Source organism: Amphiura filiformis, chromosome 18 (genome assembly GCF_039555335.1).
Source record: "Amphiura filiformis chromosome 18, Afil_fr2py, whole genome shotgun sequence".
Classification (NCBI taxonomy): domain Eukaryota; kingdom Metazoa; phylum Echinodermata; class Ophiuroidea; order Amphilepidida; family Amphiuridae; genus Amphiura; species Amphiura filiformis.
This window is the reverse complement of record NC_092645.1, coordinates 23473652-23485628: the sequence shown is the minus strand read 5'-3', so window position 1 is coordinate 23485628 and position 11977 is coordinate 23473652. Positions and strand designations below refer to the sequence as shown.

General features: G+C 37.2%; 1 protein-coding gene across 1 annotated transcript; it reads left to right on the top strand.

The window, feature by feature from the left end:
- Positions 1 to 4185: 4185 nt before the first annotated feature.
- On the top strand, positions 4186 to 11658 carry LOC140140016 (carbohydrate sulfotransferase 13-like). The gene is made up of 3 exons (XM_072161828.1): positions 4186 to 4603; positions 7922 to 7998; positions 9672 to 11658. The coding sequence occupies exons 1-3, from the start codon at positions 4363 to 4365 to the stop codon at positions 10668 to 10670; spliced, it is 1317 nt and encodes a 438-aa protein (XP_072017929.1). The 5' UTR covers positions 4186 to 4362; the 3' UTR covers positions 10671 to 11658.
- The last annotated feature ends 319 nt before the right edge of the window (positions 11659 to 11977 follow it).

Below are 11977 nucleotides of genomic sequence, written 5' to 3'. Positions count from 1 at the left end.
ATTCTAAACAGAATGTTATTTTGGGGTTGAAAAAATATTTTACGAGAAATGTTTGCCCAAAATATTTTCAGCAACGTTTTAAAAACGTTTTCATGACATTTATATAACCCGACATTTAAATGTTATTAAAAGGTTTTGAAAAAACATTTTAAGAACATTTCTGTGTTTGCTGGGTTCAAATATTTTAACATAATGTTATTTAAGTATTGACACAATATTTGGCAAAAATGTTTGCAAAAATAGTTTACAATAACTTTTTTGAAAACATTTAAAATATTGTTGTAGTGTGTTTTCATACAAAACGTTTTAAAACGTTATCATGACCTTTATATAACCCGACATGTTAATGTTATTAAAACGTTTTTACCTAAACCAAAAGCCAAAATATAACTTATTCAAAACGTTTTTAAAACGTTTTTGTGTTTGCTGGGCCGGTAGTCAGTAATGGATACCGGCATTCAAGTCTTACAGCATAACAAGCAGCGCGCGATTTAAGGTGTGGCATCACGCAGGATCACAAATTTTAGACATTGTTTTGTATTGTATCTTTAAAAGTAATGATGATAAGTATATAAAAGTATACATTTTCAGAAGGAAAATGACAAAAGGAATCCATCTAGCACGGCATATTTCTACAAAATTAGCATTTTTTGAGAAAAGCACCAACATTGATTTTCCATGCCATTTTTTTTGGTCCGCCATAACAACTTATACCCTAAATATCAAAATTGACGTAAATTGCATATTTGTGTTCTAAAGACACAAATCTAGAAAGTGTTTCCTCAATTTTTTGAATTTTTTCATTGTTTTGAAAATATACCTAAAAATATCCCAAATTTTTGTCAAAAAAAAAAAAAAAAAAAGTCAAATTTTGATCCTTTTTGACCCATATTTTTAAAACGAAGCAAAAATTCAAAAATTTAAGAAAACACTTTCTAGATTTGTGTCTTTAGAATAGAAATATGCAATTTTCATCAATATTTTGATATTTAGTGTAAGTTGTTATGGCGGACCGAAAAAAATTGGCATGGAAAATTAATTTTGGCGCTTTTCTCAAAAACTGCTCATTTTTGCAGAAATCTGCCGTGACGGTTTGATTCCTTGTGTCATTCCCTCTCTGAAGATGTATACTTTTATGTACCGTACTTATCATTATTACTTTTAAAGATACAATACAAAACAATGTCTAAAATTTCCGACTTTGAGTGATCCTGCGTGCCCCCTTAAACACACACACACAGATATCAAAAGATATCCTTTAAAGGCCAAAGATATGGGGCGAGACAAGAGGAAGACAAGAGGAATCACTGGTTCGAGTCCCATCATCGAAGCATGTGGATACTTTTTTTCTTCAAAATCCATGATCGTATTTCGAAATTAGTCACTTGACGGTTAATCATGTATCGTATCCTTAAAGAAGAAACCTGTGGATACTTTTTTTTTTCAAAATCCATGATCGCATTTCGAAATTAGTCACTTGACGGTAAATCATGTATCGTATCCTTAAAGAAGATGGGCAAACCGCATAGAAATGAGCAGGCTAACAGCCAACAGAGGCAGACGATGACAGAACATTGCCAAGCAGACGGCCCAGTGCTGGTGCAGGCATGAGTACCATGTACGAAAAAAAGAGAAAAACAAAAAGAAATAAATGTAACTCAAAGGTTTGCCTTTCGTCAACTTTGTATTTGATGGTTAGTCACTCTTAATATCACTGTCATCATCGGCGCTCCTACGGTTAAAGGATTTGGGATTTGACTTGGAAAAAAAATCTGAAATTAATTGGCAACTTCTGTAGATTAAATTCAGACTTCCGCTCTCCCCATGGTTCATTTAGAATTGGGTAAATTAATCATGAAAGTACTCCATCCAAGTTGGGAGGGGACGTTAAGCCGTCGGTCTCGTGTGCAGAGAGCCGATACCTGTACATGTATTTCGCAGCCAGTTTCGAAAAGAGTTAACCCCTGACTGTTCCCAATCCGTCCCGGTGTTCAAATGGACCCCAGTGGAAATTCAATAGAGGCTTTCTTGGGTTTTTTCAAGGGTTGTCAAAATCCGAACAAATCAAATCAAATCAAAAAAGGATATCTCCGGCAATCACAACATTATGCCTTATACCCTTATATGATAGAAAAATTGATTATCAAGCACTATTCACGTGCTTTTATTTGAAACAAACTCGTATTGACCACAAAAACGAATTAATACAGCCGTCTCTCAACACACGATATAGACCTTTTCCCTCTATCCCACAATGCACTATTCCAGGGGGGTATGACGTAGTTCATCAACCTCATAGATCGTGTGCATCCGATGGTCTTTGCCATACCTTTGCAATTATTTTGTCTTAATATGGGCATACTGATTCCATATATGCGGATTATCGTAAAGGCCATCGATGTTACTAATTATGCAATTATTGAAACAACGAGTGATGCAGTTACGGAGCGATGTAGAACATCTGTGTAAGAGATTGTGTTTACATTTTATTTTCATCTCCGAAAAAAAAGTGAAACGGACGCCGACAAAATATCACGGCGTGTCCCGTCATTAGTTTATTACCATTAGGTCTATAAAATGCCGTATACAAAGTTAGGTTTCAATAGCAGGAAACTTTTTTGGCTGATGACACCATGTCCATAAGGCATAAAATGTTGTTTTTTGCCCCGAAAGGTATTAGTGATCGCGGCGCCATTATCGTGATTATCGGGGATGCCTTTTGTTGTGATGAAGGCACCAGCCGAAATGTCCGTATTCCAGAATGTAATGAACTTAACTCTGTACTCCCCCGGGGAGATTATGTATATAGTTTGCGACACTCATACCCAATAGTGCATGATGGGAAAGAGGGAAAAAGGTCTATTCGCGTGTTGTTGGGAGCCGGCTGTTTTTATTCTTTTTATTTTAATTTTTTTTTTTTTATCTATGGTCAAAATAAAACCATGTGACCCACGGTCGCTTTTATAATACGGAGTTTTAAACTTTGCAGACATTATTTAACAGGAAGGATGAATAAAGTTATAAAGTCCCTGGCGAATGTCTTTTGGGGCTGACCTGACCTTGGTCTAGGTGTAGTAGTTCCAGTCTCTCGACGTCTCTTCAAAATTTTAGAGACTGCACCTCATGTAATTCCTAAAGCGGAACCAATATCCTTCTGTTTGTAGCCGGGATTACGTAAGTCAACGACGCGGGCGTATAAATCTGCGCTCAAGTCGTACCCCATGATCAGAAATATCGTATACAACAGACAGATGCAACAAAGTAAAGCTGGTTCTTCTTCACACCGTAGTGCAAAAGCCAATGCAACCTTATGAATGATATCGCTAAAATAACTGCGAAAAGGATACCCGATGGTTCATTGGTCAGGCATAAGAAGTCATTGTCCTACATTAGGTATTGTGTGATATGGAATGGTACCTAAGACCTTGCCAGACACCCATGATCCATTTTACATGGCTGACGGGTCATTAATTGATGGTAAGAAATGTGCACTTAAAAACAGGGTTATGCAAGAAATTTAAAATATTCCAAACTTTTGTCCATGACTGTATTAGTAAATTGTGATATTACAATTCATATGTATATCAATATCATGAGAAATATTAGGCCTAAAAAATAAATACATAATTTGAGTGTCAACTTATAATGTAATAATTATTCTCTTCAAATAGAGATAAACTTGTTTTTGCAATAGACCTGCCCTTTAACTTGACATAATGGAAGAACTCTTTCTTCCATGCTAGTCTCCTACACAGCCAGTTTGAGTCGGTCTGACACTCGTCGATCCTCCTAACAAACATGTTATGTTCGTGATAGCCACATACAGTCTGGCCGCGAGACTACTTCCATGCTTGACATAAGTAGGAGAACTCAGGTTGATTAAAGGGGAAGGTCGATAATACAAAATAGATTATTAAAGTTCCTCATACAATTTTCAATTTGCTTATGACGATGTTCGCAAATAAAATCACGGAACTTAAGATGGATTCATAGTTTAGAACTACAACTAGGCCTACTTGCGATTGTAAACTTTCTGTGTACAATAAATGGATAATTTCGTGCGCAAATAAAATGGACTAGGCCTACATCAAATTCACTGACTAAGCGCGATGACTCATCGCCATGCTATCGCTATCGACTGAAGTATGAACCCAGCTTTAACAAACATGTTTAAGGAGGCTACCCTACAATGAAAGAATAAACACAAGTCTTATTTGCGTTGCTACGGTTCTGTACCTTATACCATCCAAGTATTTACTCGGTAACTAAGTTGAACTTTCCATTCACTCACACATTCATTCAACATTAGCCTATGCGCACTGCAACTCATGGACTAGCATTCAATTCAAGCAACACATTTAAATGTGCAGTTCAGGATCAATCCCAGTCGTCCGCATCATGAAATTCCAACATCGTTTTTACGTTTTATTGGGATTTTTCCTGGCTGTATTCACGATAGCAGTATTACATGTATTTTCGACAAGTGTTGATACACGTCAAGTAAGAAGATTTAAGGAGGGTGTGGAGGTTGAAGATCGTACTCAACATGTTTCACTTTTGTCTTCACGAGATACAGGGTTACACAACAATGCGCCAAAAGCAGGTATGTAGAGCCGTAGTCAGGGGGTGCTGCGGGGTGCGACCCACCTCACCCCCATAAATGCAAATCATACCAAGGTCCACTTTTCTGTAATAACGTTGAAAATCAGTGCTTTATTGAAGGAAAAAGATCACACAAAAATCCCTTTTTGGTACATGCGGTGAATTCAAAGGAAAAATGCATAAAAGGTCCACTTTTGAGCCCGTCGCATCCCCAATAAATTCTGGGAGCTGGGTACGTGCCTGATTCTAACAGCCAAATTTATTTTATGCTCAGTTTCTAAGTCCTAAAGGTGGATAACCCGACGGACATGCTTGTTTTATTTCTTCTTTTGCCTGGGTTACTCATTCAGTGGATGTTTTAAGGTATCCTCTGTTCTTCCATGAGGCCCAGGCTCATCCTGAGATTGAAATTTTGGCATAAAATGTCTCATAACCGAAGTAACATTTAGGCCTTTCGTTTTGATGGAATAGGCCTATAATAAACAAGGAAATCCAAAAGTAGCCTCATCTCCCATGCATATACCACTCGCGCATGCCCTTCTATATACTGAGATCATGATATATAGTTTTACATCATGTCTATTATAATAGTTCCATATCCAAACCGCTGGACCAACATGACCAATAATGCAGAATAACAGAATAAATCAAATCTTAAAACGAATAAAATGCTTTGGACCTCATTTTTGTAGAATTGCCCATGAGTTTCCTATTATTAATGGCCATATACCACCACCGTTAGATTTAAATAAACCCAAACCTGCTGAGACCCTTCCCAAACCAAACAACAACAAAAAGGATGAAATATATAAATAAATTAATACATGAATTGCTTCGTATGGCTTTCCAAAATTATTCTACGAATAAGGCATGATTTAGTGTCGAACCTGAATCCTATTTTATTGTTCAAACATGTTTACCAGAAATGTAACAGTTTGAATGACAATAGAGGCAAACAGCAGGACGAAATCGATGCAGCATGTGTTCTATTACTACTGTCTGTTCAATTAGCTTAGATTCTTGTATTTTAAAGATATTTGAAAAAATAACAAATTTTGGTCTAAGTCATCAAAGAAAAGTGTTAGCACAGCCTTAGACCCAATGTGATTTTAACTTTTCAAATTCCAACGTTCAATTTAAAACCCCATTTCTTTTCAATTTTGCCTCATTTTAGGCAGTTACTTGGGTCCACCAAAAGGGTTCGCGACCTTTTCACAAATCGAGTGGGATGGTCCATTCTCAACTTAGGGCATAGACCCTATCCAATTCAGCAAAACAATCTGTCCTGCCATTTCAATTGTTATGTCGTTCCGGTTATTGGATAGGGTCTATAGGTGACGATTGTCCACATGTTTTTGTTGCACGAAATTATGCGCGAATACGTTTTATGCATAACATTATGTTGAGCATTATCTTTTTCCTAAACAATGACATTAAAATTATGGATTTCGTTCTTATTTCAACTGGTTTACAATGTAAATTGAGTTTTGTTTAACACCATCATTTCTTTCCAATAATAAATATAAATACGCAAGGAATGTATTTATATAAGCTGGGCCTATTCTGGAAAACCTTAGTTCATATTCACATTTTTATAATAACGTAATGATTCAACGGTTTCAACATAAAAAAGTTAGGCCTACTGGCAAATATATCTATTTAGCTGGACAATACTTACTGATGCGGATGGTCGAATACTATATCTCAGCGCATCTAATTATTATGACATTCGTCCCCATTGCACTAAATGGATTGATTCAAAAAAAGTTTATGGTACCTGACGTTCTACGGCTTTTTATAAAAATATCGCGGAAAAGACCAAAATTGAAAAGAAATGGGGTTTCAAATTGAACTTTGGAATTTGAAAAGTATAAATCACGTTGGGTCTAAGGCTGAGCTAACACTTTTCTTTGATGACTTTGACCACAGTGTTTTAGTTTTTCAAATATCTTAAAAATACAAGAATCTAAGCTAATTGAACAGACAGTAGTATCAAAATCGTGTTTGCTTCTATTTTTCCGTTCCTTTTTTTTAAATTTTGCCATTATTATGAAGAGTTTGTTTCCAAAAGGCGCTAAATCCAATAGCTTCCTCGAGTCACATTTTTCTGGTATATTTTAACATCTTAAAGTTTACTATGCCATTTAATGATTGGAATTGGTAACTCTAGCTTATTTTCGAACTATTTTCAACATCATTTTGTCAACTAAATAGAAATTCTCCGAGGCAAAGTTTTAAAATGGCTGCCATTGGATTTAACTCCTTTTGGAACAAAAATTATTTTATATTTATTTTCTTCTTCGCACGTGGGAGGTTAAAGAGATTTGCATTTTTTTTTAAAGATAACCGAAAAATTGTTATAACTATTCTAGTGGTCCAATGTTATTAGATTGGCAAGGTTGCTGCTACTCTTACGAATATCTTCAAATGAATTTTACATAAAGCAGCCTTTGGAGTTAGCGCCAACCAAGCTCTATATAGCCGCTATGACATACGTTTTTCAAAATGTATGCGACAACGAGACTCTAATTTATATTTAGTAAATAAAATCAAGCCAACACGTGCCACCATTAACAAGGATAGCTGGCAATACCCGCCCCCCCCCCCTTGATCTTGATAGTTTCAGCTCTAAAAACCCTAAATCATGTAAATTGCTAAATTCCTCACATTTCTATAATTTTATATACGATTTTCAACCAAAGAGCCAAGACAGACCCGGATTTTGACTGTTCGCAGCTCCAAAAGACCCCATTTTACTTGTGCGCAGATCTAAGACCTCCTTTTACCGTATACCGGTACGCCGTCAGCTGACCCACCACCTCAAAATTCCGGGGGAACATACCAACCAAAACCTTTGATATGCTGGGAACCGGGCCACCTTAGAAGTGACGGGCATGTACCTGTCAAAAGGCCCCCCTTTTGAAGTCGAATATACCCGATGACCTCCTCCCTTTAGGTTTTGGCTACCCAATGAGTGACCACTTTTTTAACTTTATCATCAAAATGCCATAAAATAATGCGGAAACTTTCAAATCCTCCCATTTCAATTTGTATTGTAAATTTGGCAACTCTGGAAAAAATAGAATTTTCCTCGATTCATTTGAAACTACCCCTTTCTTCATGTTGTTATAGGCTACTCAATGACACCCTTTTTTAAAACAACATTTTTGCACATACGTTCGCCCGTATAACAGGAGTTTTCTCCGTCTAAGACCAGGTTATAAAGATAGAGTCTTGTCATCCACACTGAACAAGAATATATTATAATGTTCTTGAAGTTTAAACATTGTGTTTCAATTTACTGTTGTTTTCTGTGCAGTTCATACGACACTCGTTGATCAGCCGGTGCTGGAAACAGATGCTGCTAGGAAATTAGAAACAACGGATCAGAATCAGGTGCGTATACTGTCGGCTAACTGTCGTGGAAGAGGATGTTTATAGCAGCTCCACGTGTTTTTAAAAAACCAAGCTGCGCGTAGATAGCTGCACGTTATGACCTCGGTGGCTTGCCATAGGCGTTAGACATGTCCATATTGCAGACACGGAAGAACATGAAGGGGCTCGACCTTGAGTCTTGAAACGTACAGGTCGAAAGTCCTAAGGGTCACTAGTCCAAAAACGCAATAGTTTAGTTCTAAACCCTAACCCTTACCCTAAACTACACCCTAACGTATAATTGTAACCACATAACCCTAACCCAAAACTTACTCTTACTCTAATGCTAACCCTAACCTATAATCCTAACCTAAAATACCATAAATCCTAAATGTATATATACTTCTAGACACTTTCATTTGGGTGTAGGCCCTATTGATATTAAATATTATTTTTCTATTACGTCACACCACACACCGACACCGCCTGGCTAATAATTATTTGGTGCAGAAGGGACACTAAAATGAATACACGGGATCGATACACGTGAGTTGCTATGCACGATTTTGATATCAGACGAAAATCTTCTGATACCGGGTTAGAAAATGATGAATATCTCCCGTCATGATTTTTTCTCAAGAAACCAGATTTGGTCTCATAAACTTGGAAATACGTGTTGAACAGATATGATAGTCGCTAGAATGCGCTTTGAAAATTGGCCGTGCGCTTTGAACTCAAAATTTGACCATTTTATATTGCGTTGGTCCTGTTATGGACTACAGCGTGCAGCGTGTAGTACAGCTGCACTCACTGTAGGCAGTATAAAAGTCGATGACCATTGACCTCAATGGGGTATACAAGCTTAATCACGCACAACCAAGATCGATTACCCGGCTATTGTGAGTAGCCTTAGTTATGTCCCTCGACTAATTATTAGTTTAAAAGAGCTTTAAAGGTTTGAACCAAATGGCTAATCGTGGCTGTGGATTTAACCTACCATGGCGATTCCTGCCATGAAGATATAGGGTCGAAGACACTGTGCACCAGCTAATTGAATTTGTGCTTACCGAAATAATATTGTTAGAAGTTGAGCTGATTTTTACTCCATCGCTGAGGGACGAGCGATTGGTATTTGACCAATGAGTTTGAGCGCTTTTCCCAACATAGGCCTATAGCAAGAAGAGGGCGCAAAGACAAAATCCTGAAAAAGAAAATCCTGGTGAGCTCTGGTATGATGGGCGCGGGCATCATTCTTGCCCTGTGTGGCGGTGATTGTGCGCGAAGCGCGATTTTTTTTTTAATTGTACACTATTTTAGCCCAAAATGAAAGTGAGATTTTACCAGTGAAAAGCATTGTACTGACCCCCGGGTAGGCCTACTGACCATCCATGATTCTAACCTAGGAGTAGGACCTTTGGTTTACCGGTCTAATGCTCTAGGCCTATACACACTCAGCTGAATCCGGGGAAGTGTATTCAGTTTGAGATTTTACCAGTGAAAAGCATTGTACTGACCCCCGGGTAGGCCTACTGACCATCCATGATTCTAACCTAGGAGTAGGACCTTTGGTTTACCGGTCTAATGCTCTAGGCCTATACACACTCAGCTGAATCCGGGGAAGTGTATTCAGTTTGATCCATCCTCTAGCATTTTATATTTTGTTATAAATCTATCTTTTTTTTTTTATATGACAGAATCCTAAGGCGACTTTGGATGACAAAATGGAATTTTGTGACGAGGAGTGCCAAAAGTACGAATGGAACCAAGAACAGAGCAGAAGACGAAACACACTCCAAAATGCATGCAATAAATTTGAGTTTCAAAATAATATCACCCATGATGTTCTACAGCATATATTAGTATCTGATAAGCATAAACTTCTGTATTGTTACGTTCCCAAAGTTGCCTGTACAAATTGGAAGAAAATCATGTTATCATTAAATGGTGTAAATGCCACCGAGGTACATAAAACGCATATACCAAATCTGGAAAAGATGACAGCTACTGAAATCGCAGTTCGTTTACGAGATTACAGAAAAATAATGATTGTTAGAAACCCTCATGAAAGGCTGCTATCAGCTTACAACGAAAAAATGGTGAATTATTCACCGTACAGCGATGGAATTCGAAAACATTATGGTCGAATTATGCACATCAATAATATAAAGTATTTTATTAGAAAATATTACTCACTTTATCCTAATTCGACCAAAGAAAGCGCGCTTTTGAAAAGAACGTTGAAGATCGAGGAAGATCGCAATACCTGGGTGTCATTTCAGGAATTCTTACGATACGTAAGTAATACTGAATATAGTTTAGATGAAGAACCCGAGGAGCATTGGCGCCAAATGTACAGACTCTGCAGTCCTTGTTCCATTCAGTATGATTACATCGGCAAACTTGAAACTATAGCCGATGATACCAAATACATTTTATCGCAAATCGGTGCTGATGGTTTAGCGAGTGTTATGGAAACTAAACCACATGCGACTAATAGCTCAAATGAGGAGAAAGTTCAAAATATGTATCAACAAGTTACTGAGGAAGACGTTTTGAAGTTTGAGAAACGGTTTGAGAAGGATATGGCTTTATTTGGCTATGAACGACCTAAGGCTATAACGAGTCTGCGCACTGAAGCTGAAGATCTGAAACATAGTATGGGGAAACTGGAGTATCTGTTTTATCTACGATAAAAACGCGCAATTATACTTTTTAAAGCTGAATTAATACTCCATCTCCGTACTCCATCGCTGAGCGACGAGAGATTGGTTTCTAGCTAATCAGTTAGCGCGATTTGTGTTGCGTCGGGAATAGCGCGCTACCTCATTGGTTAAATACCAATCGCCCGTCGCTCAGCGATGGAGTATAAATTCAGATCTAGAGATTAATTTGCCACAATGCTCTCATTCCCAATGACATAGCTCAATGGCCCTCATTAAACAAGCTCAAATTTTGACCCTTGTGGAACATGAGTTTTTGTAGCCAACATATCCAAAGGTTATTCTTTGAGTGTAGAGGCATACCGTAGAAATTAGACAATAAGCATATTATTAAGAGCTTTGTTGCAACAATTGGATGTAAGGGGTTTTGCAGCCAAGCTCTTCATAATGTGCGTACAAGAACGAATTTTTACGGTAGTTTAAACTTTTTCATTTGTTTTCTTTTGATTTACAAATATCTGTCTTACACTATTTCCAAATCAAAAAAAAAAAAAGTGAAAAATATTAACAAACTACCGCAAAAATTCGTTCTTGTCCGTGCAACTCGCGCGCACATTATGAAGAGCTTTGTTGCAAAACCCATCCAATTGTTGCAACAAAGCTCTTCATATGCTTATTATCGAATTATTACGGTATTGGGGTTTAAGGAGCTCTGTCCTAGAGATTGTCATGTTTCGGATATTGACGCAGGCTCTGTCAGCTTCTGTCTGCAGCCCTTGCTCCGTTAATGATTACATATCGGTTAACTTGACAAGACTAATAAGCGATGATACGAAATACGTACATTCCATCGCAAATTGGTGCTGATAATTTAATGAGTAGGCTTATTATAAAAGATAAATAATCGTGCTAATAATAGCTCAAGTGAGATCAAAACCATTTCAAATAACAATTGTTTGCAAATTCACATGAAATTTATTCCAACAAAGTTATCGAAAGACACTCGTTAATTCAACCTCATGGAAGTATCTAGTATACAGCTCAATAATAAGGTATAGAACGCCACAGCGGCCATAAAATGTCGAGTTTACTAAAAAAATAACTTGCTATTAAAGAGCGTATGCGTAGAGTAGGATTCTTGTTCATCTTTCAAAGTGCAAAATCACTCGGAACTCGGAAATATCAAATTTTCAGTTTCTTATGGAATAGTAAATAGCATTTACAAAGCTGCATTATGCAGAAAACTCCATTAAAATTGAACGACCAGTTCCAAAGATATGAGCAATTAAAGAGTTTCCAAAACAACAGGAAAGTAAAGGAAATATTTCCTTTGTTTGGCT